This window comes from Antechinus flavipes, chromosome 3, assembly GCF_016432865.1.
Source record: "Antechinus flavipes isolate AdamAnt ecotype Samford, QLD, Australia chromosome 3, AdamAnt_v2, whole genome shotgun sequence".
Classification (NCBI taxonomy): Eukaryota; Metazoa; Chordata; class Mammalia; order Dasyuromorphia; family Dasyuridae; genus Antechinus; species Antechinus flavipes.
The window spans coordinates 69,182,685-69,206,938 of NC_067400.1; the positions used below are offsets into that span (position 1 = coordinate 69,182,685).

The 24,254-nt window shown below is 35.3% G+C and overlaps 1 protein-coding gene across 1 annotated transcript in view; it reads right to left on the bottom strand.

Annotated features, from left to right (window-relative positions):
• Positions 1-1,012: 1,012 nt before the first annotated feature.
• VWC2L (von Willebrand factor C domain containing 2 like) overlaps positions 1,013-24,254 on the bottom strand; it is a 31,420-nt gene continuing 8,178 nt past the window's right edge. Inside the window, exon 3 of the mRNA XM_051990512.1 lies at positions 1,013-1,162. Within this exon, the coding sequence (XP_051846472.1) occupies positions 1,013-1,162 (150 nt within the window). The remainder of the gene's footprint in view (positions 1,163-24,254) is intronic.

Consider the following 24,254-nt stretch of genomic DNA (forward strand, 5'->3'; position numbering starts at 1 on the left):
CTTTCCCTCCAATAAATTTGTCCTAAGTGTCAAAATTGCATTTGCAATGTTGGATTAATGCTCTGATACATTATTGTGATATTATCTGAAATCCATTCTCTGGGACTACCTTATAGACATCATTGCTTTATATTAAGGTGGGTTTTTTGTTTTGTTTTGTTTTGTTTTTGGAAAGAGGGGTTGTGGTGGTGGTATTTTAAAGCTAACTACTCATTCAAAGGATACAAAATTATGTGTCAAATTCCATTTTGCAATTGTCAGTGGTTCTACCTTACTCAAATAAAGACCTTAATAACATGAAACTCTTCCTATTCTCCCTTAATTATAAATGCCCTTTAGCAGAAGTGATTTTAATATTTCTCTCAAGACTTAACTTTTGACCTAATGCTTTTTCAAATGCCTGAAACAAAGTATCCTAACCTTTACATCACACCTTGTCAGCTATTGTATTATGCATCATTCTGAAAGAACATGAACAACTTTGCCTCATGGAATCCATCAAAGAGACAGAAATGTAACCAGTAAGCACACAGGGAGGAATTGGACCTCGGGGCTAGATCAGTAATTTCACTGGATTAGGGAACTTCCTAGGGAGGTCAGCACTTTTTCTTCAACTCAAGAGTTTTGCAGAGTTACCTAGTCTAGATTACTGTAGAAATCATTTGCCCAGGGCCACCCAGCTAGTCTGGATTAGAGCCAGACCTGGAATGTTGATCTTCCTGCTTAGGAGGTAGGTTATAGAAGGAAATTATATTAGTGCAAGCGTTCCCCACACCACCACCACCAACGCGATATATGGGACCACCACATAGAAAGCTCCAGTCTCTCCTTTGCTCCCCCAAGTGAAAAGGATTTTTGCCCTTTGCTGATTTTGATTTTGGAGTGGGATGCAAAGATGAGCTAGTCACATCTCCATCAAAAAAGCAGTCAGTGGAACTCAAGGTTCTGCTTTGGCTAGGCGTGCACATTGGGAAGGCATTGACAAAGCTTTGTTCTAACCCCTCGGTAAAAGCTAGTGCAGGATGGTCTTACCATTTTTGCAGACAGGACAACATTGTTCTGGTTCATAGACTGGGTTGACACATTCAGGAACTGCGCAGTCTGCTACAACACAGTGCACTTCGTTGCTGGGCTCACAGCGACACCATTCACATGGAGAGGGCTAGGAACAAATCTAAAATTAGCCCCTTTTCTCCTTAGCTGAAACATTTGTACATTCACATGTCGTCAAAAGACAAAACATCAATGTTTGTACTTTGTATTTTCTTTACTGCATTCATTCATTTCACCCTTTGCTCTACCATTTACCCCACTGGAACCAAGCACAACGCCTGGAGAAAGGCGTTCTACTCGGTAAGCAGTATCTTAGATCACAACGTGGTTGGATGATCCTTTGCTGGCCAAACCTCAACCTGGTCTCATCAAAGGCAGTGTGGTGTGATGGATGGAGTGCTAGATTCAGAGCCAGGAGAGACCTGGCTTCTAACCCTACTAGTAACGTGGCCCTAAGCAATCCACTCATGCCTTCCTAACTTCATGATCTGATCTATGAAATTGAGAGGGTTGGATTAGATCATCATTAAAGTTCCTTCCTAACCTGACCTTTGCCTTTGGCTATCTTGGGGCTCATTTTCCTTCTTTACCAGATGGCTGTCAGGGCTCCTTGTCTGGGTTTCACTGGCAGAAGAGTTGCTTTCTTCTCACTACCTACCTGCTCTCCAAAGTGGGCAGGGTGCACCAATGGCACAGGGAAGTGATTCTGTAGTTTCAATCCAACCAATACAATAAGCATTCATTAAGCGCCAGCTTTGTAAAGCACTGTGCTAGGCTCTTGGGATCTGAAGAAAAATTAACACTTCTTCCTGCTCTTGATCTTCTGTTCTACTAGTGGGGATGCAACATGTCAACCATTAAGTAGTAAGTGTATGAGAATCTGAGGAGGAAGAGAACTCTAAAAAACTAGAAAGAACAAAAGTTTCCCAGGACAGGTAGCACATGAGGTAGGTCTACTAATATCCATGCATCTTTTTCTATTAGCAGGGATAATAACAGGCCCAGATGAGGAAGGAGGGCATTCCAGGTATATGTTTTGTCCTGTGCAAAGGCAAATGATATTCTTTTCATTTTATACCCAGAGAAAGAATAGATTACCAAGAAATAAGATGGTTTTATTAAGTAGACAGACTTGCCCTCCAGACACAGAATTTTTGGCAGGTTGCTATAGACTAAAGGACATCTTTTTCCCCATGTGAATTTTGAAGTTGAATATCTTGCTATAGCTTTTTAAAAAGATTTAGTGAATTTCTTTCATCTTATCTGCTTGTTTTTATGAAGAAACTAACATGTATTGATTTAAAAAGTGATTGTTTAGAGCCAAGGAGTATGGAATATATTATAAACTTGAGAAGTTATGAATTCAAATAAAAAAATTAGCGGACATATTCTTTTTATTTACCTGCTAAGAGGTCTTTAGGATTCATCTTTTTTCCCCTAGGAAATTCCAGTACATTGATATGTGGCCAAATTGGGTCCTGCTAGATCTTGGCACTATTATTGGGGGCTATAGCACCCACAGGCAATTGTGTCTACGGACCTTGGTGCTGTCAGAGATTTTTAGTTCAAATTTAAGAAGCAGTTTTATATTTCTTAAATCAGGCCGTTTATTCTGCAAGAAATTCATTCCCTCTAAACTACATTAATTAAAACCCTCTTTCTTTGTCTCAGGGGCTGCTGTCTGTAAGTGATCCCCATCACCTCTCATTTACCTGTGGCTCAAACAATTTAGATAACATAGGCTCTTCTTAAGTGAGAAATGGCTGGGTGGGAGAGAAAGGGGAGGGTAGAATCTTTCCATTTAATTATCTTCTATTGTTCATTGCAACTTTAATTTCTGTTTGAAGTGTCATAGCCTACTTTTTCATTTGTGGGCTTTATTTTATTAAAAAAAAAGATGAGGGAAAAACAGTATCATAGCAAACAGAGGATTAGTCACAGAATTAGTGGAAGAAAATATAGCTTTACCCACATTGATCAATAAGTTTATTGAATAGTACTGGTAAGCCCTATGATGTCTGTTGATTTTTATCCACATGCCTCAGAGAAATCTATTTTGTTTCTCTGATGGTTTTGGATTTTCTTTAATGTGTAACTTACAAACAATATTCAGGCTTAAGGACTCCAACTACAGGAAAAAACCAACCATAGGAAAAAACTCCAAAGGGGAAAATAAAAGGAAGCATCCTAAAGTGTTCTGTCTTACTTCTAATGATTGGCATAAGTGGAAATTATGATCCTTCCCTATCCCTCCCAACAATTCAGAAGGATTCCCCCCTTTCCTTTTCTTAAATAAAAAATAAGCTCATCTCTATTTCCTCTTTCATCCTTTGGAATGACAACTTGATTTGTCCTCCTGCCTACAATGTTAGAAAAAAATGCACTAGAATCATTGAATTACAGAATATGAGGAGAGCCCTCAATGCCCATGTAGTACAAGAAGAAAAACCCTTCTAATATATAGAGTGTTCCAGATGTTTTTGGTCTAGGGTTCTGGGGATGTCCTTGCGTACCTGGCAAAGGGCTATCCAAAATCCTGCTTGAATACCTTCAATAACAGAGAATCTGTTACCTTTAAAGGCAGCCCATTTCTCTCCTGGACAACTCTAATTAAGAGGAAGTTACTTTCAGTCAATTTTACCTCTTTCAAATTTCCACATAATTCTTTCCTGTTTCCAAAAAGAACATATCAAAATTTTTCCCCTTATGATACTCTTTCAAATATTTAAAGAAATTTCCATTCTATTCCCCCCATCTCTTGAGATTTTTCTTCCAGCTAACATTACAAGTTCCTTCAACCATATGCATGGCATGGATTCAAGTTACTCAATGCTCATATCCACCCTCGTTGCCTTGTCCTGGACAATTTCCTGCTTTTCTATATTCATGCTAAAATGTGACTATTAAAACTGAATATAATGGTCCAGATGTGGTCTAACCAGGCCAGAATAGCAGAATTGTTACTTTTGTATTGCTGGAAGTTGTGCTACCCAATGTCATCATGTCTTATGAGCCTTCTCGGCTTCCACATCACGCTGTTGACCATATTGAGCTTTCCCATTAAACCTCTGGATCCTTTTCAGCCAAACTGCTCTCTAATCATGTCTCTCCCATTTTCATCTTGTAAGGCCAATTTTTTGAACCCAATTGTAATTGTAATTTATCCCTTTTGTTCTCTTTAAACTGGCTCTTTGATATGTTCTCTGGCTGTGCACAAGATTCTTCCTATTACAGTGTTATTGAAAGACTTGTAGCTCTGTATAGCCAGAAGTTGACTGGGTTGGGGATGAGATTTGGATAAGACCTTTGAAGCTTCAGCTGTGGGCTTTTCAGTCTTTAAACAAGCCTCTCAAATAGCCTTTGAATTGCAAGAGTTTATAATAAGGATCATCCGTGGTGAATGGATACTGTTACTGGAATTCATCATTTTTATGTTTATTTAAAATTTGTTTATGTAGGGAATTGTTAAAAACCATACCAATATTATATCATGTTACTTGGGACATGGAGATATTAAGGGATGGAACTATCACAATTAAATAGATCATGACTTAGAATGTCCCAGCACTAGATTTGGAGTCAAAGATTGTTGTTATTGTTATTGAGTCATTTTTCAGGCAGTTTTCAGTCCAGCTTTTCATGATTCTATTTGGGATTTTCTTGGCAAAGATACTAGAGTAGTTTGTCATTCTCTAGTTCATTTTATAGATGAGAAAACTGAGGCAAATAGGATTAAATGACTTACCTAGGATCAAATAATTAATAAGTATCTGAGGCTGTCTTTGAACTCAGGTCTTCCCGACTATATCCTTGGCACTCTATCCTCTGTGCCACCTATTCAGAGGATTTAAGTTCAAAAAATATCTTTTCTTTTCACTACCTGTGTGTTTTAGGGATAATTCCCTTTAGCTCTCTAAGACTCAGTTTCCTCATCTGTCAAATGAGAGGATTAATCTAGGGGTCTACTAAAATCCCTTCTAGCTCTAAATATATGATCATGCCTTGATTTGCTTAGGATCACAGAATTAGTCTGTGTGAGACAAGATTCATCTTCTGGTCTTCCTAACTCAAGGCTGCTTTGCTACCCACTTTACCTCTCAATTAATGCAAATTATTTTGCATGGTGGCTTGTTGTTTGCATTCATAGTCTTTGGTTTCTGGGTAAAGGAATCCAAGGGAAAGGGAGGGGAAAAAATCCTATTATTCTGGAAGAGGCTATTATTCTGGCTAACTCTAGCTTGGTTTCCATTGCTATTATACTTTACATATGCTTATCACAGCATCATGAGCATTAACTGTCAGTAAGCTGAAAAATTTCGCTATAGCCAATGGATATTCTCAGCAAATTAAGAGGATTTAGTTGGAGCCACAGGTATACCTGCAGATTTCATGGAATTTCTGACTGTTTGAGGTTAAATATGATTGCTGGATTTTTCTCTTGGGGCCTCTAAATTCTTAAGTCTTAGAGGAACTGTTTGGGTGATAGCTTTCCTTCTGGCCATCTGAGAGAAACAGAAACAGAGAAAATCCATATATTCCCTAGGATACAGAAATCAATGGAAGGTGGGATGTACATGCAAGAAATCAGAATTGAGCTCTTCAGAAATATCTTGAAGAAAGGATAAATTCAAAATATTCAATGATGAACAGTATAGCTGGATTTATTTTTGAAGAATAATTTCCCAGAATGCCCAAATTTTATACTATCTATCCCATATAAATGGGCAGAAAAACATGATAAAAGTGTTCACTTTTGTTTATGGTATATTTGAATCTCAGATGGGGACTGATTGACTTTATTTGCTTCACACTATCTCCTGTAAGAACTCTTTTTCAGGTCCTGGCCCTCCCTGTCTTAAAGGTCTTTCCTTTTCTCTTGTTTGCTTTTATCATGTTCCTCCAAGTTTTCTCTCTCTTGCAAAAGATCTCTTTCCACCTCAAAAATCTTTCTCTGGCTCAGGCACAAAATCCTGTTCTCTTTAACCCTTTGATTTTATTTGGAATCTCTGCCCTTTCTCCTTTCTCCTGGCCATGTCTCTCTTCTTTCAGCATTCTAGCTGTGCTGACTCCTTCATTGTTCTCATGCCCTGACTTCTCTGCCTGTTCTGTTCTACAGCTGCATCTCTAAGTAGTCATCACTCAAATGGTGAAAGGTTCCTCAAAAATATCAGTGTGCTACCTTGCCAATTTCCAGAGGCATTAAGTTCAAACTTTAAAAGCCCTTCTACCTTGGAGTGTAAAACTCTGAAATATTTGGTGCTCCTAGTAAATCTATAGCCTCTAAGCTCCTGAGCTGGTTACATCTTTTCTTTTTTTTTTTCTTTCTCTTTGCCTTTTAAAAAATGTACTTTCTGATATGAAAGCCATATATTAGACTTGAAAACATCCCAGAAGAGCCAAAGGTGGTTATTTTTTTTTAAACTCTTCATAGGAGTCAGAGAATATAACATATGAATTGCTACTTAGAAAAACTATTCTCGCTGCTTTTTAAAAAGATGAATATGAAATTATGACTTGCATATATCCTGACAAAAACAGACTGGATAAGTAAGATTATTAAATGAAGGCATTCTGAAATTTTATGCAGAAATCATCCCTTTCCAAGAACTCTTGCAGAACATTTTTCTTTATGAGCAAAGGAAACAAAAATAAGCACCACTATCTCCAACCTCAACTTTGTAATGTCTTGTGGTAAATTTTACTCTTGTTGAAATTTTGATTGATTTTAAAAATCAAATTTAAGTGAATAACATATGTAGGGAAAACTTTAGATATATCTAGGCCATTATAATTGTAACATGGTGATAAAATTGTAATTAAAATGTTTCATAAAGTAGTGACATACAGAGGGAACATATCATGTTCCCTTCTATTATTTTAAGAACATATGATAGCTGCAGTCCTGATCAAAATGGGCAAAAGGAATCTTTAGATTGGTGGTAGACATTGGGGAGCATTATTTTAGAATTTTATGTTACTCATGAGCAGGTTAGGGGGATTTTTTTTTCTGTAGTTTTGGCCTGTTGTCTCCAAATCTAAGTTTATATTGCTAATTGGAAGAATGAGGAAAACTTCATAAAATCACAAAGGATTCCATTGGTGCAATCTTACGGTCACTATATGACACCTTTGAGAACTATTAGAGACCATAAAGACAGTAGACTTCTCAAATTTGGCAAATAGTGGGTAAATTAATGACAGTCCCTGGCAACACTTGGAAAAAATTTCATTTGATGCATTATGAACATTTAGACAAGAATTTGATGATCATGAAGAATCAATGTTAATTCCCAAAGAATATCACACTAAACTAGGAAATCTTAACGTGTGTGTGTGTGTGTGTGTGTGTGTGTGTGTGTGTGTGTAAGAGCAGAACTCCTTCCCAGAACAATATTTTTAAGCATAAAATGGAATACATAGGCACTTATATTGAATGAGGGAAAGGTAATTTTAGCAGTGTAAATGAAAAAGGCATTGGAATTTTAGTTGAGCACAAGTTAGAATGAGTCAATAATTTAAAATATTTACTAAAAAGACCAGAGATAACTTAGATTATTTTAAAGTCCAAGACACAAGAAACAATCTTTAATTTTTTGCCATAACACCAATGAAAAGCCCCAAAGGCAAAATTTATTAATTAGGTTAGCAAATAATCGCTAAATCAACTGTCAGCAGTCTCTCAGTAACTGAAGATAAAACTATGGAAATTCCTGAATCCAGATTCTTAGAAAAGGAAGTGCCTCTGGCAGGTAAAAACCAACCCTGATTTTTGCACAGTTAATGAGAGAGTGACCATATTAATGAAGAAGAGGGCTAAAAGTCTTCAGCTCTTCCTTTTATGAAATTGCCCAGCAATCTTTCTTCCTTCCTTCCTTCCTTCCTTCTTTCCTTCCTTCCTTCCTTCCTTCCTTCCTTCCTTCCTTCCTTCCTTCTTTCCTTCCTTCCTTCCTTCCTTCCTTCCTTCCTTCCTTCCTTTTCTTTCATTATTCATTTATTCTTTCTCATCAGGGCAGTGTGTAGCAAGTGCTTTGCAAACCTTGAGACTATAGTATCTTTACTTTATTTAGCATTAAGCTTTAAAGAAATGCAGGTATTTAATCTTGGGCCAAATGATTTCAATCTCCACATTGGAACTTAAAGGAAATGAATTGGGAATATTGACTTAATAACCATCAGTGAGGATCTAGGAAAATTAAATACTTTTCATGCAAAAAAAATCTTTTCTTTATTCCCAGCATTATATAGATATTTGTTCCAGAAGTTTGATCCCATAGGTGTCACAGGTAAGAGTTTTATGGCTTCCCTAATAGAACTAACCATACCATAAATAAAAAGGAAAGATTCAAATTTGAAAAATGGTAGATAGAAATACGAATGACTAACAGGCTCAAGGTGATATAACAGGCACAAGTGGTAAATAGGACTAGTATAAATCACTCAGGTCTTCAAGAAAAAAAATCAATAAACTTTCTTCTTCCCAGCATCAAATTCTTGAAATTCTCTCTGACAAATCTCTGATTATTTATGTTCAGCATCAATAATTATAATTTCATCTGATTCCATAAAGCCTATACCAAGATATCTCTAGATATGTTCAAGGCAGTTGGAGAGATTCTGATCCAATAGAATATAGCATATTCTTTCATTTTTACAAATGAACATGTAAAGCAAAAAAAAAAAAAAAAAAAAAAAACAAAAAGATCTTGCCTATGGTGACAGAAGAAAATGAAATAGCTTTCAAAGGCTATTTATAAAATATATGTGGATTCTTTGCAGTTCATGGCTTAAATGAAAATTCAAACTTTCAAGTGACCTGAATATCTAGAAAACAAATGATTATAGCCCTCTATTAAACTGAATTAAAGAAAATTACCTAGTCCACCTAATTTAGAAAAAAAAATCCAGACATGGGAAACATTTAATATACTGGAAAAAATGTATTAGTTTCTCATATTGGAAAATTTGTGTGGAATTTAAGCCAAAAGCCTGTGTAACTGTGAGTAAGCACCGCAACTCTTCTGGGGTCTTTTATCATAATCTGTAAAATGGAGATGATAATAATATTTGCAAGCATTTTCTACTTCATAAGAGAAAGCAAGAGGTGGTATATAAAGGTCCAATCTTGAATTCCCACAAGCCACTCTCAGAAACAAGAAACAAGACAGAAACTTGGTTGGGAGTTCCCTGAAGGAATGATTTCTCAATTCAAAACCAAAACCAAAACCAAAATCAAAACCAAACCCCAAAAAACCAAAATAAAACAACCAAACAAAAACCAGAATATAAATCATGTTGTTGTAGCAAGGCCCAAATGAGTTATTTATATAAGGTACTTTTTTAAAAACAGTGTGCTATATAAATCTAAATGTTTATTATTATATCAGACACCAAGATTTGAAAAAAAATTATGTGCCATATACAATGTAAAGGCATTGGTACTAAACATAGTTTTTCCCCTAAGAGAGAGATATAGAACTTGATCCCATGAGACATGTCATGAAAATCTTAGATGAATTTAATTTCTCATGTCCAAGTTTTACAGATACATTTTCTCAAAGATATTTGTAATTTTTTTGGTTTGAAGATTCTACTCAGCACACTATTCAGATATATTCTTAAAAAGCACCAAAGCTCTTAGTTGAGGTTTTTGTCATGGTGGTTCCTCTAGTTTATATTAATTTAATATTAATAATCAAAATAATCAATAATATTGTTAATCATATAATTTTATGTAGCACATATAAACATATAATATGATAAATAATTACTATAGTTGATATTAATAATTATTAATGATGATAGAAATTTATTGTTTTAATGTTTAAAATATGGAGTTTAATGTTTTCTTTGCAATTAGAATGACTATATAGAGTACTAGAAATATATTGCATTGTGGTTCAGGAAGGACCCGGATTTGAAGCCCACTTCTGAAACTTGCTAGTTGTTTGATTAAGGAGAAATCATTTAACCTTTTTGAGTCTCAGTTTTTTAATCTGTAAAATGGGCATAATAAGTCATATTATTATTTCAGAGTTATGTGGCATATATGAGACAAACTAGATAAAGTCTTTTATAAACAACGGATGGCATAAATAAAAGCTATTATTATTAACAGTTTTGTGGATCAGATAGTGCAAATATTTTAAAATCAGTTTATACAGGAAGAGATAGAAGTACAAAAAAGTTAATTTATTTGCCCAGACAAAAAGTGGCAAAATCAAGATTTGAAGTAGGCCTTCTAAATCCAAGAATCTAGTAATCAAAAGGGAAAAGTATTTCAGAAAGCTGAAAAATATCTATGGAGAAAAAGATAAAGCCAGATGAAAAGAATATCCAACCATCAAATTTCTCTTGGAACTAATAATATGTGGAATGTGTCTGTGGTTAGTATTCATTATTTCTATTTTTATAACATATTTTGCATATGCTCCTTTTTCTCCTCTGACACTGTCATAGTCCTAGTATATATAGGCCCTTTTCACTTTAGGTGTAGATTACTGTAGCTTTTTTCAATTGGTCTTTCTGCTTTAAGTCTCTTCTTATTCCATTCTGTCCTCTACTCAGTTGCTTAAAGTGATTTTCCTAAATTGCAAATCATATCATCCCTATACTCAATAAACTAAAATGATTCCCTATCATTGACAGCATCAAATATACAAAGCCTTATAACCTGCATCTTTCCTATTTTCCAAGTCTTCTTAAACCTTACTTGCTTCTACATAGTCTATGATACAATGGCCAAATTGCTGTTCTTTGCATCCTAATACTCCATCTTCCATCTCCATGTTATATCCTTCTTCACTTCCATCTCTTTTTTTTCCTGGCCTCCTTTAAAAGTTGGCTCAAATCCTATTTTCAGTCTTTCCTCCTCCTGCTTCCCATTATTAATGATTTTTTTTTTGAGATTACTTTCCATTCAGACCAACATTTCATGGGAATGCTATAAGGATGGATTAAGATATTTTTAAGTTATTTTGTGACTAGGAATCATTAAATATGTGCAATGACCTTCCATTTACACTGTACATATCATGTCTCATAGATAAATGTAGTTTTACCCAAAAGAATGTGAGCTCCTTGAAGGCAGGGGTCATGTTTTTAATTTCCTTTGTGACCTCAGCACTTAGTACAATGGCGTTAAGTATATAGTAAGCACTAAATCAATTCTTGTTGACTGACTGACTGACTAATGCAAATGGCTATAAAGTCGATCATATTGTGAGCTTGAAGATGGAAATTCCATAAGGACTTCAATATTTTTGTCAATGTGAAATCTTTGGAATACATATTTTGGATAAGAAAAATTGGTTATTAAATTTATATTGCCAAATTCCTGGAAGAGATAAATGCTCTATAGTGCTGATTGAGGCAATTTCTGCAAGGGCACAGTGAAATATACAAACTGCATTAATTGTGGCAGTTAGCACCTTAGAATAATGAAGTCTAGTGTGTGCTTTCCTAAGTGTTTATCAGAAACTCACCACAAATGTGTAGAATCTACTTGCATACAAATGATTAGAAAGTGTCCTTAACTTCACCTGTGTAGGAACTGTGAATATTTCAGATTATGGGCTACCCTAGGACATATTATGGGCCAAATTCAAGAGAATCTCAATGAGATCATCTGCATATACTGAGAGCATGGAAAATACAGGAAGAATCTTCTCTGTTCACCTCTGCCTCACAACTAAAGCAGAGTGGAAAAGATCAATTAGCAAACACAAAAAAACCTAATTTAATATTGAAAATTAGTCATCAGGAATGGTGATCTTATTCATAGAAGATATTTATTCCCAAAATCATATCCTGAAGCATTTAAGAGGTTTTGCAAAGAATGGGCAAAATTCTATATTCATAACTTTCTGCCTCTCTTCCCTATACATGGGTAAACAGAGGGACTGATTTTTTTTAGTCTGAATTTCCTGAAGGAGTACTGAGGCATTTTGGAAAAGAAGAGCTCTCTGGAGATCTCAAAAGCAGCCCATAGAAATATCTCAGTCCAAATCAAGACAGAAAGTAATCTCCATTTAGCTGTAGAGATAGAGGCATTTCTAGCTGTTGTTTTTATAGAAAAGTAACAAAGGACTCTCAAGGAAATAGTTGGTTATTATGAGAGGAAAATATGCTTCTTCTTCTGATTGAAATCTTTCTTTGAAGAAGAGCCTAAAGTCATAAGCAAAGGCCACTGGGTACAAGATAAAGTCAAGCCAGCAACAGAGCATTACACCCCAAATCCTGAAAAAGACTTAACAGGCAGAGATTAGTCCTTCACTGATAAACTGGATTGACAGTCAGGTCTGGTACAGGAAAGGAGCCTTGAAGTTTTACAAGAGGTTTTGAGTATTCTCTATGTGGAAGATTTCCCATTATCATCCATCTGTATAATTTGGGAAGGATGGGGGAGAAAGAAACTGTAGGGCTTAGAAAATTTTCACTTGACACTGAGAAGGACTGATTGCTGATAGCAGAAAAGTGCCAGTCATTCACAACAACCTTAATAAGACCCAGTGAGGGAGTGGGAGTAAGGAGAGGGATGGAGCATTTTGCCACTATAATTCCAGGGGGAGAGAGAGCCATTAAAAGACAAAAGACAGATATTGTATTGAAAGAACAATAAAAGGGAAATATCATAAGGAACCCTAGTGAGATTTAACTCAACAAAGTAGTTTTGAGTGGATGGGACAGAATTCAGTGTTCTTCAAACTATGGGAACTTGAGGAATAAAGCCCTAAAAAAATCAAATCCATTTGCAATAGTGAAAACGTAAAGACTATGTGTTAAAAATCTGACATTCTAGTCAGATGCATCACTTTGTCACTGATGCATGAAGAGCCCAGCTAAATCTTTAAGAGAAAGCTGTCACCTTGTGCAAAAAGCACAAAGATATTGGAGTTGTTTGCCATTCCCTTTTTTAGCTGCTTTAATAGATGAGGAAACCGAGGCAAATGGAGTTAAGTGACTGGCCCAGGATTATATAGTCAATAAGTGAGGCCAGGTCTTCCTTGACTGCAAGTCCAGCATTCTATCCACTGCACCACCTAACTGCCTATAACTTAGATTATTTATGAAAATATATGAGGAATCTGTGATTTTCCTAGTGTAGGAGCTCCTGCATTCAACATCAGTGAAATTATGGAATTTGCACATTATTAATTTTGGGGAGATTTAGAAAAGGGAGTCTGAATTTGTGATTAAGATTTTACCGATTTAAGTCTGCAGTTATTCAGCAAGCTATAGCCTTAGTGAGTAACCTGAAGCACTGAGCTCAGTGACTTGCTGAGAGGGCTCAAATCAGAATGTCAGAGGAACATTTGAACTTAGTCCTGTTTGACTCAGACAAATTCTCTATCCACTAAACTTCCCTTTTTTAGTTACACTCCACAAGAGTGGAAGTATGGTATATTCGTCAACATAGAAAATCATTAGGATCTGAATCCTAATTCAGCTTGGTAACCTATCTGTGACTCACTAGATAAACAGCTGCTCCAATTATGTAAAGTGTAAGTGCCTGAGTTGCCTGAAGTCATATTGTTGTTTGTCCATATTAAAAAAGGATCAAATGACATCATGGTGTTGGGGTCAAGGCAGTGCGTTTCAGCTGTGGCTTATCAGTCCAATTTAGGATGGAAGGCTTTACCCCAGGTCAGGCACATAGTCCATTGGAATATTTGGGATGGAGATGCATCTCTAGATTTGTGCATCTCATTCCTTTGTACTACTGGGATTTGCTTTGCTCATAGTGCACAAGGCCTTTGTTGATGGGGGCACGCCATGCGGGGGAGTCCTGTACCAGTATCTTCCATGTCTCACAATTGAAACTAACATTCAGTTATCAGAATCAGACAAAAATCTGAAATTAAATATTCTTGACTTGGGGGAGCTAGATGGTATAGTGGATAGAGCATTGAGCTCAAGACACTTACCAGCTGTGTAATCCTGGGCAAGCCACTTAACACAGTTTGCCTCAGTTTCCCCATCTGCAAAGTGAGCTTGAAGAGGAAATGGCACACCACATTAGTATCTCTACCAAAAAATCCCAATTGGGATCACAGAAAACTGGACACGACTGAAAACTGACCAACACCACTCTAGAAAAATCAATTATGCCAGAAAGATTGTAAATAATGCATTTACATAATGCTATATAATATATATAATGATAATCATAAAATATAGGCTGTAGTTTTAGTTACTGGCATAGCGGCACCTTTTCACTTGGTTCTAGTATGATTTGACAAACTTCTATATCATACGCTCTTTTGAGAGACTCTGATGAAGATATACTAAGATATTTCCAAGCTTTGTCAGTGAAATTGGATACTTTGCTTTGATGTTTGGTTTTTTCCTTTTTCTGATTTCAGTGACTAGGTAGCTCAAAAACCAAAATGGTGATTTTTTATTATTACATGATGATTTAGCAATTTCTTCTCTATTATGAAATGTTTGAAATGTGAACTTTTTTTTTAAGACAAAGATACCTAATTCAGAATGGAAAATAAGATCTGAAATATAACCGTATTTGTCTTCAGACTGTGGTTGATTGTGGGTGAAATGCTAGCTGTGGTTAAGTAATTAGTTTCTTATTTAGAAACAAGTCACTTCAATCTCCTGTCATATCCTTGCCAAAATGATTTTTTAACAATGTGAGTTTTGCCCAGAATTTCTTATATCTTGACTGGAACATCTCAAGGCTTTCCAGTGAAAGTTTACCTTCTCATTAAGAAAGGGGAAATTCTAGATACTTTTTCTTTGTCTTCCTTAATGAAGCTTTCTAATTTTCAGTAGTCACACATCTGTTATTTTAAGATGCTCTTTTAAAAGGCTAAAAAAAATGAAAGTTAGAATCAGCAGCTTTAGTTTTTCTTCCTGACATTCTCAGAAATAGGAGACATGTCTTCTCTGCAAGGCAAAAGAAGTGAGTTTTCTGGAAGTTACGGTGTTTTGCTCAGCATCCTCAGAATCAGGGTTGATTTAAGTTTCCTAGAGGGAGCTCCCATAAAGCCTTGCATAAAAAGCACGATGAGGGGGCAATGACTTTTGTGCTGGAGCAAGGATGTTTTCTGTGGTTTTTGTAATGGATACCATTTGCCACACTAGTGTATATTGTGGCCTTAAGGCAAATCACTTTATCTCTCAGGGAGAGGATTCTTTACCTGAATTCTTCAGGTCTAAAAAAAGGCAGCTTTAATAGGCGATTCCCAGGTATTCTTCCAAAACTAATGTTTTGTGATCATAGCTAGTTTTCAGAAGGCATATCTATTCTACTTGGAGCACATTTGGCATATGGTTTTGAATGATGTGTGGTCCATGAGTCCTAAGTATGGGCTTCTTTGTGGTGATGGGAATTATATACATGGAACAAGCTCCAGGACATACATCAGAGATAATGGAGGAGAAAAATAATTGTGCCTAAAGCATATGCATTGATTTTTATATAGAATGCCTTGTATTCTGTCTAGAGACCAGGGGCTAGGCTATCTTTGTGCCTTATTCCTGCTTGAACACCTGTTTGACAATATTGATCCATGAAATGTTACAATATATTATTTATGAATCAATGAAAGGTTATATATATATATAAATTTCATGAATCTATATGTGCACTATAAACATACACATAGAAAAATAAGCACCTTCATATTTTTAACTGAAATGATAGTGTATGTATCATGACATTCCTCCCTCTCATCCCCAGGATCAAATATAAAATCCTCTGTATCCAAGGCCAAAACAAACTTACCCCCCCTTCTCTTTTCCAGTCTTCTTTTGTCTTAAACACACTTTGTGATTTAGTGACACTAGCCTCCCTCCTATTCCTCATACAAGATTCTGTATCTATACAAGAGCATTTTGACTTCCTCTTCTCATTTCTCCTTATCTTTCCTTCTTGGTTTTCCTGACTTCTTTTAGGTCCCTGCTAAAATCTCATCTTCTTTGAGAAGCTTTTCCTAGGACTTCTTAATATAGTGTCTTCCTTCTTGGTCTATGTCCAATTTATTCTGTATAAATCTTATTTGTACATAGTTGTTTACACATGTAGTGTGCCCCATTAGACTGAATTCCTTGAGAGCAGAGTCTTTTGTTTCCCAGAGATTAGTAGAATATCTGGCTCACAGTAGGCTCTACTGATTGATAAATTGAAGTTCATATCATGCTTTAGGCTAAACATTTGCTGTATTAAAACTTGGACAAAATTTAACTCAGTTAACAAACCTTACATATATATATGTGTATGTATGTATATATGTATAATATATATATATTTGCTTTTCATTTACCATTTCATTAACAGTATTTACTGTAATATTGCATGAAATTCAAAATGCACACTCGCCTCTTTGTGTGATGAAATATATGACATGAAGTATTTACAAAGCTGGAAAGTTGCAATCTGTGCTCATCTTTGTCATCTGTGAATTCTCAGTAAGTGGGAATATAATAAGATCTCATACATCTGTGCAGAGTAAAGGTCTCCTTATTTTTAGAATAAAAAGAACCATTATAATCAGAAGATGTACTGAAAATGAAATTAACATGAATGCTATAAGATAAATAATAAATATATTGGTGTAAAACTCATCTCTTGTATAAATATATGTACATATACATATTAACACACAATATATATGCTTATGTGTGTATCTTTTGCTTATGAACAACAGCTCTGAGTCAAATTGTATAATGCTAAGATTAAGTATATATGTGTGTGTGTATATCTATATATCTATATGAATGAAATGAGGTGAAATTTCTCTCTCTCTCTCTCTCTCTCTCTCTCTCTCTCTCTCTCTCTCTTTCTCTCTCTCTCTCTCTCTCTAAGAATGGGAGGTATGGGCAAAATAGGGGGAAATTCACTAGTGCCCAGTGAATTAAGACTAACATATATGACCAGTAGGGAAATAGCAGGTGTAAATCTAATGGGAAGAAGACTTTCTCAAAGAGGAAGTTAGATTTAACCTCAGAGAGGTTAAATAATCTGATTCCCACAAAACATAATTTTTTGATTGAATACATTTTAAGTGTAATGTAAATTAATATTTCTTTCATATATAATGACAAATTGCAATTGAAAGCACTTTTATGAGATCCCAAATGTCTGGGTACAATAAGGAGACTATTGAATCAAGTAAAATTAGCCAAATATTATCACAAATTGCTCACCTCTTCCCAACATAGATATAAATGGGCACTATGCTCTCCCTCTCTCTCTTTATCACATCCAGGTGGAAATAGATGTGATGATACTTACATCTTTTTTCCATCTTTGCCACTCAATGAAGTTTGGGAGCTAATGGAACAGGAATAACAAAGCCACGAAACTAGTCCTTGACTTGGCAAAGAAGAGGGTCAAATAAACTCCAAACTGGTCCCTCATCTCCTTTCTAGGGTATAGTTTTTCTTGGTAAAAATAGATGTTATTGAACCCAAATATATTTCTGCAAGGCCTGTGCTGTTTATAACCAAACTCTCAGACTCATGATCTCTGAGTAAAAATATTTGTTTAATTCAAGGTCTGATTTCACTTGGTTTGAAAACCAGAGTTCTTTGGGGGGTACTACCTACACAAACTTAAGGTCCACATCAACTACTACTATAACTCAAGTCAACATTTGATTTCAATAGGAGCTTCCCATGTGTCAATATTTTATTATGGTTAATTACTTGTAAATGGAGTAAAGAATTGGGGTTGTCTCAGTAAAGCTTCAGAACTTAGTTCATTACATATCTCTAGTATTGGAAGAAATGATCTTTCTACTGTATTTGTGCATACTAGTCTGTTTCTTTGTCTATTTTATTTATGTATCTGTCTATGTATGTATAAAGATATCTTATCTCTCTATGAATCTATGTATGGATAATAGGTAAACGCCTAATGCACATACAAATACATGTATATACATACCATATATATGCACACACATATAGTACCTTCCTCATTCCCCTCCTCCCTCTCTGGTAAAAGTACCTTAAAACAATGGCAAAAACAACACTGGCCTGAGTTTGGAAATCTGGAGTCTAGTTCTGATTTTTACTACTTAGCTATTTGATCTAAGATAAACCATTGGATTTCTCTGTACTTCAGTTTGGAGTAGATTTTTAAGGCCCCTTTCACCTCAAAGTCCCTGGTTCAGTTCTCAAAAGTGGAAGAAAACTAGAGTGTAATATTCACTTTTTATATATATAAGAGAATTCTACATTGTCTCAGATACTTTGCAATTAAGGTCAAATCCAAATTTATCAAATCCTTAATTGACCTTTGAAAACACAAACAATGACAGTGGGAAGTACATATAGAAAATGATTTCTAAATCCCATCTAATGGTCTACTTACTTCAATTAATATTTGTTCTCTCTGTTCATGTTTCAGATAGAGATCTCTCTATCTCTTTCTCTCTCTCTTTCTCTCTCTTTCTCTCTCTCTCTCTTTCTCCCTCCCTTCCTCTCGCTCTCTCTCTCCTCTCTTTTTCTCTTTCTTTCTCTCTTTCCTCGCCTTCTCTCTCTCTCTCTCACATACATGCACAGAGCAATCTACACACACACACACACACACACACACAAGAGAATTAACCAGAATTTTGGAGTTTGACTTATAGTTTTAACACTTTGAAATCACTTGTAACATTTACTCTTTATTGGAACCATTTGTTGGTTATAGTGTAATCACTTTACAGACAGAGAGACTAAGAACTACTGGATTGATTGAGTTCTGCTATTCTCCAGTAAAGTTAATAGGAACATGAGGATTGGTATTTAGAGATCTGTTCAAGCCAAGGTCTCATATGACTTTTCTTGTATCCTTAGTGAAATGCTAGGTCAATTCTTGAGGGCTTTTTTAAGGTTAGAAAGGGCTATCAGTAAAAACCTTCCCAGAAGGCTAATTCTAGTTTCTCTTGTTCTTGTTTCAGCTATCATTCATTTATTGACAAAATAGTGAGCCAAAAATCTAGGGCCAAGAGAAACAACTAAGAAGTTATAATTGACTTAGGTTACCTATGTAAAATTTTTAACATTGAGAGGTAAACCATCTTTTGATTAATTATAAGGTAAAAATTGCCTAAAGAGTTTAAATACATAAATAACTTCAAAGTCTCATTTTAGATATTGACTTCTTTCTGTCCTCTAAACCTTTTCAATAAGAGCTGTTAAATTCAAATGGGTGGCTTTAATTTTGCCCACACTTCCTAGTCCTGCAGTCAGGAAGACCTGGGCAGAATCAACAAATCATTCAATAAAGAATAAATCAGAAGTTACCTAATCTCTGCCAGCCTCAATTTCCTCAAGTGGAAAAAAAAAAGTGGACAACTTGTCTTTCAGGATGATTGTGAGGTTCAGATGAAATAAGGTGCTTTGCAACTTTAAGAACTATTCAAATATCAAGTTACCTAGAGCCTAAATTTTCTTGCTTTTTTATATTATCTCTCCAATTTGTCCCTTTCTCTGAATACTATCCCCCTTTTTTGCATAAATTATTGAAATAGCTTCCTATTTGGACTCCCAACCTCAAACCTCATCCTTTCTGATTCATCCTCCATGCAAGTACCAAAGTAATTTTCCTAAACTGAAGTTCTGACCATATCATTCATTTTCTAAAATTAAATGGCTTCTAATTCTTTCTGGAATCAAATATAAAATCTGGTTTTGGGCATTTAAGGCTCTTTACTATTTTGTTCCAACTTTAGTACAGATTACTCTCCCGATATAAACTCCATGGTCCACCAAAATTGGCAAATTTGTTGTTCTGTAACATGATGCTCCCTTTCCTACTTCCCTTCCTGACAATTATCCTAAATTCATTTTGGGCATATTCCTTATATTTTTATGTGAGTACACATTATCTCTCTGATAAAATGTAAATGCTTTGAAAATAGGAAAATTTAAATTTTGCCTTTTAATCCATAGTGCTTAGCACAATGCCTAAAAGCTAGTAAATGAATGATAATTGATTGTAACACAATATGGCCAAGAGTCAATACTTATATGACCAGTATCGTACCATTAACACAGATGCAAATGGGAGCGTGTAAAAATTCAGAAAAATGGCAGAAGGAAAGATAGGAGCAAAGGGTACAGCAAATTGACAACTTGTCTTTTAATCACTATTAGGTAACATAAGGGGATGTTCCTTGGAATAAGAAAAGGTTTCTCTTCACCCTATTTACATCAAAAACTCAAGGCTTAGGGTAGGAGCTTTGAATATAATTTGACTCTTGTCCTGATAAATGTCTCTTCTAGAGCAATTTTGGGAAAAGGATAATGTGTGTCCTTTGAGAAATGAACAAAGCTGAGCCATGAAACAAGCCACAGAGAATAGTGAAGCTCATGCTGCCATCATCTCATCATCAGCCAAATATATGAACAAGTGAAAGAAAAAAAGAAGCACCCAGTTTGGAAATAGTCAAATTTCTGTGATGATCCTATAGAAGAAAGGCAATATTGCCTAATGATAAGAACACTACACTTGGAATCTGATCGGGATTGAGTTTTGGCACTTGTTATTATGTATTTGCATAAAAGAGATAATCTCTCTGAGCCATACTTTTCTCATCTGGAATAGTGGATAATGATACTTCTTACCTTACATGATTGCTTTGAGGAAACGTGATTTATAGTGGGAAACTAAACCACAAGCTTCCCAAGTATATGGTGCTAAATAGATTGGATGACTCTCTTGCCACTCACAGCCATTCCATTTTAAATCCAGAAACAGCCCAGTAGTGACATTTTCAGTGGGAAAGATACCAATACACATTAGAGATTATGTTTGTAAACACATACTCATTACCAGCTAATAAGGGAAGAGTTGCTTAAAGAAGCAACTCTTTACCTTCATGAGTATTCCAAAAGTTAATTGAGACTCCATTCTATGAGAAATAGGCCAAGTGATTTTCCTTCAATGCAACAATTATTGAGAGTCAAAAATGTGTAAGCTGAGGATTCAAAGATGAAAAAAATGATAGCTCCTGTCTTTAAGAGGATTTCATTCTACTGGGGGAAACAAAATGTACACACATTATTATATGTCTATATGTAAGCATCTCCAAAGCAATTTGGGGGGGAGGAAGTAGAGGAAGGGAATTATTTAACAACCAATGGGTTGTTCCTATGGATTCAGTGGCTCAGGAAAGGCCTTCTATAGAAGTTGAAATCTGAGTTGTTCTTTGAAAGTAACTAGTGTTCAGTGAAGTGGTGGTGAGGAGAAGATTTCAGGTAAGCTTATACAAAGGCACAAAGTTGAGAAATAAAGTGTCTTATTCAGGGAATGGCAATCAGATCAGTTTGGCAGGGATTTAGAGTGCATGACTAGGAGTGCAGTCAATCTGGAAAAATATGTTGGATCCAGGACTTTAAATGTCAGACATAAGAGTGTATTTTATAGTAGGGCAAAAAAGAATCCTGGGAATTATGAATCAGGGAAGTGACATTGGTCAGACTAGCAACTGAAAATCTGAAAACTTTCAAGTGGGAATTCTTAGTTAAAATATGTTTAAGGCCTTCAACAAAGCTTTGACCTACTGTGTAGTTTGGGAATTTATTTGTTTCTCTGTGGGTTTTGAACATTAAAAAAGGGATCTAACATAAAAATTAATCTCATATTTAATTTTGGTTAACAGTGAGTCCAATGTATTAAGCTACTAGTAAGATTACAAATAAAAATAGGGGATCCTAAAAATATTCGAGGATCACACTTTTTAAAATTCCTGTGAATGAAATTCTGGAGAATTATCTCATTAATTTGATAGTTATACTAAGGCACAGGACTCACTGACATTCACTTTAATCTGAGTATTTACTTATGGCTTCCAATGGGACACCTGAGCTTTAGAGGGGCAACAGTTAGAATTCGGTCTCAGTTGTTTTGAAGTAAAATAAAGAATGATGCCATTCTTGAGATGAAGTAGGGGCCATCTAAATGTCAAATCACAGAGAAGATAAAACCTACTCTGGCATAAATGGCCACTCACTGCAGCATTCATGCTTCTTTAAATGAAGTCAATAAACTCTTATTAAGCACCTACTATGTTCCAAGCAAAAAGAAAAACAACATAGAGCCCATGCCTTCAAGGGACAAGTATAAAGGGTGAAAATAACAATAGAAATGGGGGTGGGAAATAAATGGGCAGTGAAGCTTTCTTTTTTCAGAAATCAACATGGCCAAATAAATGGATTTTTGCTGCCATGAACTCTTCTAAGTCATTTCCATTAGTTGGAATGAATCAATGAATAAGTGAATGTATTTATTAAAAGCTTACTCTGTGCCAAACACTGGAATCCTGAAAGTCTTTTTGACCAACTCTACTGACCATTTGCTATATAACTTCTAGTTTTTAAATTCAACAAATTTATTTTTCATTGATGTCTTGTAAAGCTGAGTTTTCTCTTTTCATTTCTTGCAGTCTCCTATCCAGAACACTCTAGTCCTAACTCTTTTATAAATATACTATTTATTACCTTTACCTGTATTTGGTAGAAGTGGGAGGGATGGTAGTTTGTGTATAGGGTGAACTTGTCTTTTAGTCAGTAAGGACTATGTGTAAGGCACTGTGCTAAGCACTTTCCTTTAAAGTTTTCAAACTCATAAACATTGTAGGAGACTTATGTAATATACATCCCTCAAAAAATGACATGGCTGGGTAAAAAAAATGCATAACTAGACTTAGCCACCAGAAGAAAATTATATAAACATAGGGGATTTCATTTGATACTTCTGTCTTGATTTCTTCATGTAAAATAGAGATGATACATAATACAAATTCCTTTATAACAGTTACAGAGATTCATTGAGGAGGGGTATGTAAAATACTTTGAAAACCTTTAAGACCTTTATATATTTGAGTTATTGTTTCCAAAGGATATTATTGATCCTCAACTTAGTGTTTATTTTGGTCCTTATTTAATTATTGAGTTTTAGAGTTGGAAAGACCCTTACAAATCATAGAATCTCATCTAGTCCCCATTGCTCTGTTATAAATAAGGTACCTGAAACTCTGAGAAAGTCACATAACTAGTTAATGGGAGAATTGGGATTAGAACCCATAATTTTCAGCTCCTATGGTAGTATTATTTCTATTTCTTTTTGTATCAGATTGTATTTCCATCTTTTTATATTTTTGTCCAATTCTGGGCACAAACTAGACAATAAGTATTTATTGATTGATTATGATATATAGAATAATTGATAATTTCTATTTCTTTGGGTCTGGTATGCCTCTTTTTTTCTTGTGAAAACTGAGAATATTATTAATATTAAGGATTAGAGGAACATAATTCATGAATTTAGAGCTAGAAGAGACCCTCTCATTTTACAGCTGAGAAAAAACAAAAGCAAAACCTAGAAAAATTAAATACCTTATCCAAGGTCAACCAGATGGAAAGTGATACAGCTCCTCTGAGTCCAAAATCAGGGCCTTTACTACTGAATGTGCTTCTTCCTCACTTTCTCAATATAAATAAAAAATAAATCACTAGCTGCTGTATCTTCCTCATTTCTCAGTTTCTGTATCTCCTTGAGCATTCAAGAAACATGTTTTGAGCACCTACTATGTGCAAAGAAAAGGGCATAAATATGAATGAAAACTTCTATGATCACAAGGATTTCATAGGCTAGATGCAGAAATATATGTGAATAATTATACTATAGAATAAACTCTGATTAGGACACTGAGAAACAAAGAGTTAGGAAAATTTAGAGGCATGAGAAATAACTTCTGCTTGGGAATCAACAGGAAACTTTTCTCAGACAAAGTGGGAATTGAAGTTTGGCCTTGGAGTCTTGGTAGGATTTCAATGGGTGAAAATGAGGAAGGAAGCATTCATAGTATTTGCAAGGGGAGAGGTACGTAAGGGGAAAAGGGAAGGCTGTGTTTAGGCAATGATAAGTAGTCCAACTAGGTTTAAGCAACATTATGTAGACTAGAAGAGATAAAGCCAAAAAGTTAGGCTGGTGCTAGATTATGGAGGGTTTTAAACAACAAGCTAAGGAGTCTGAATTTTATTCAATAGGCAACAGGGAGTCATTGAAGGTTTATAGGCAGGGGAATGATATGGTCAGGTCTGTGCATTAGGAAGATTAATCTGGAAACCACTGGTGTGCAAGATGGATTAAAGGGATGATGACTGGAGTCAGAGAGCTGAGTTAGGATGCTATTGGAACTGTCAAGGTGAGAGATAATGAGGTCCTGAACTAGAATGATGGCAATGAA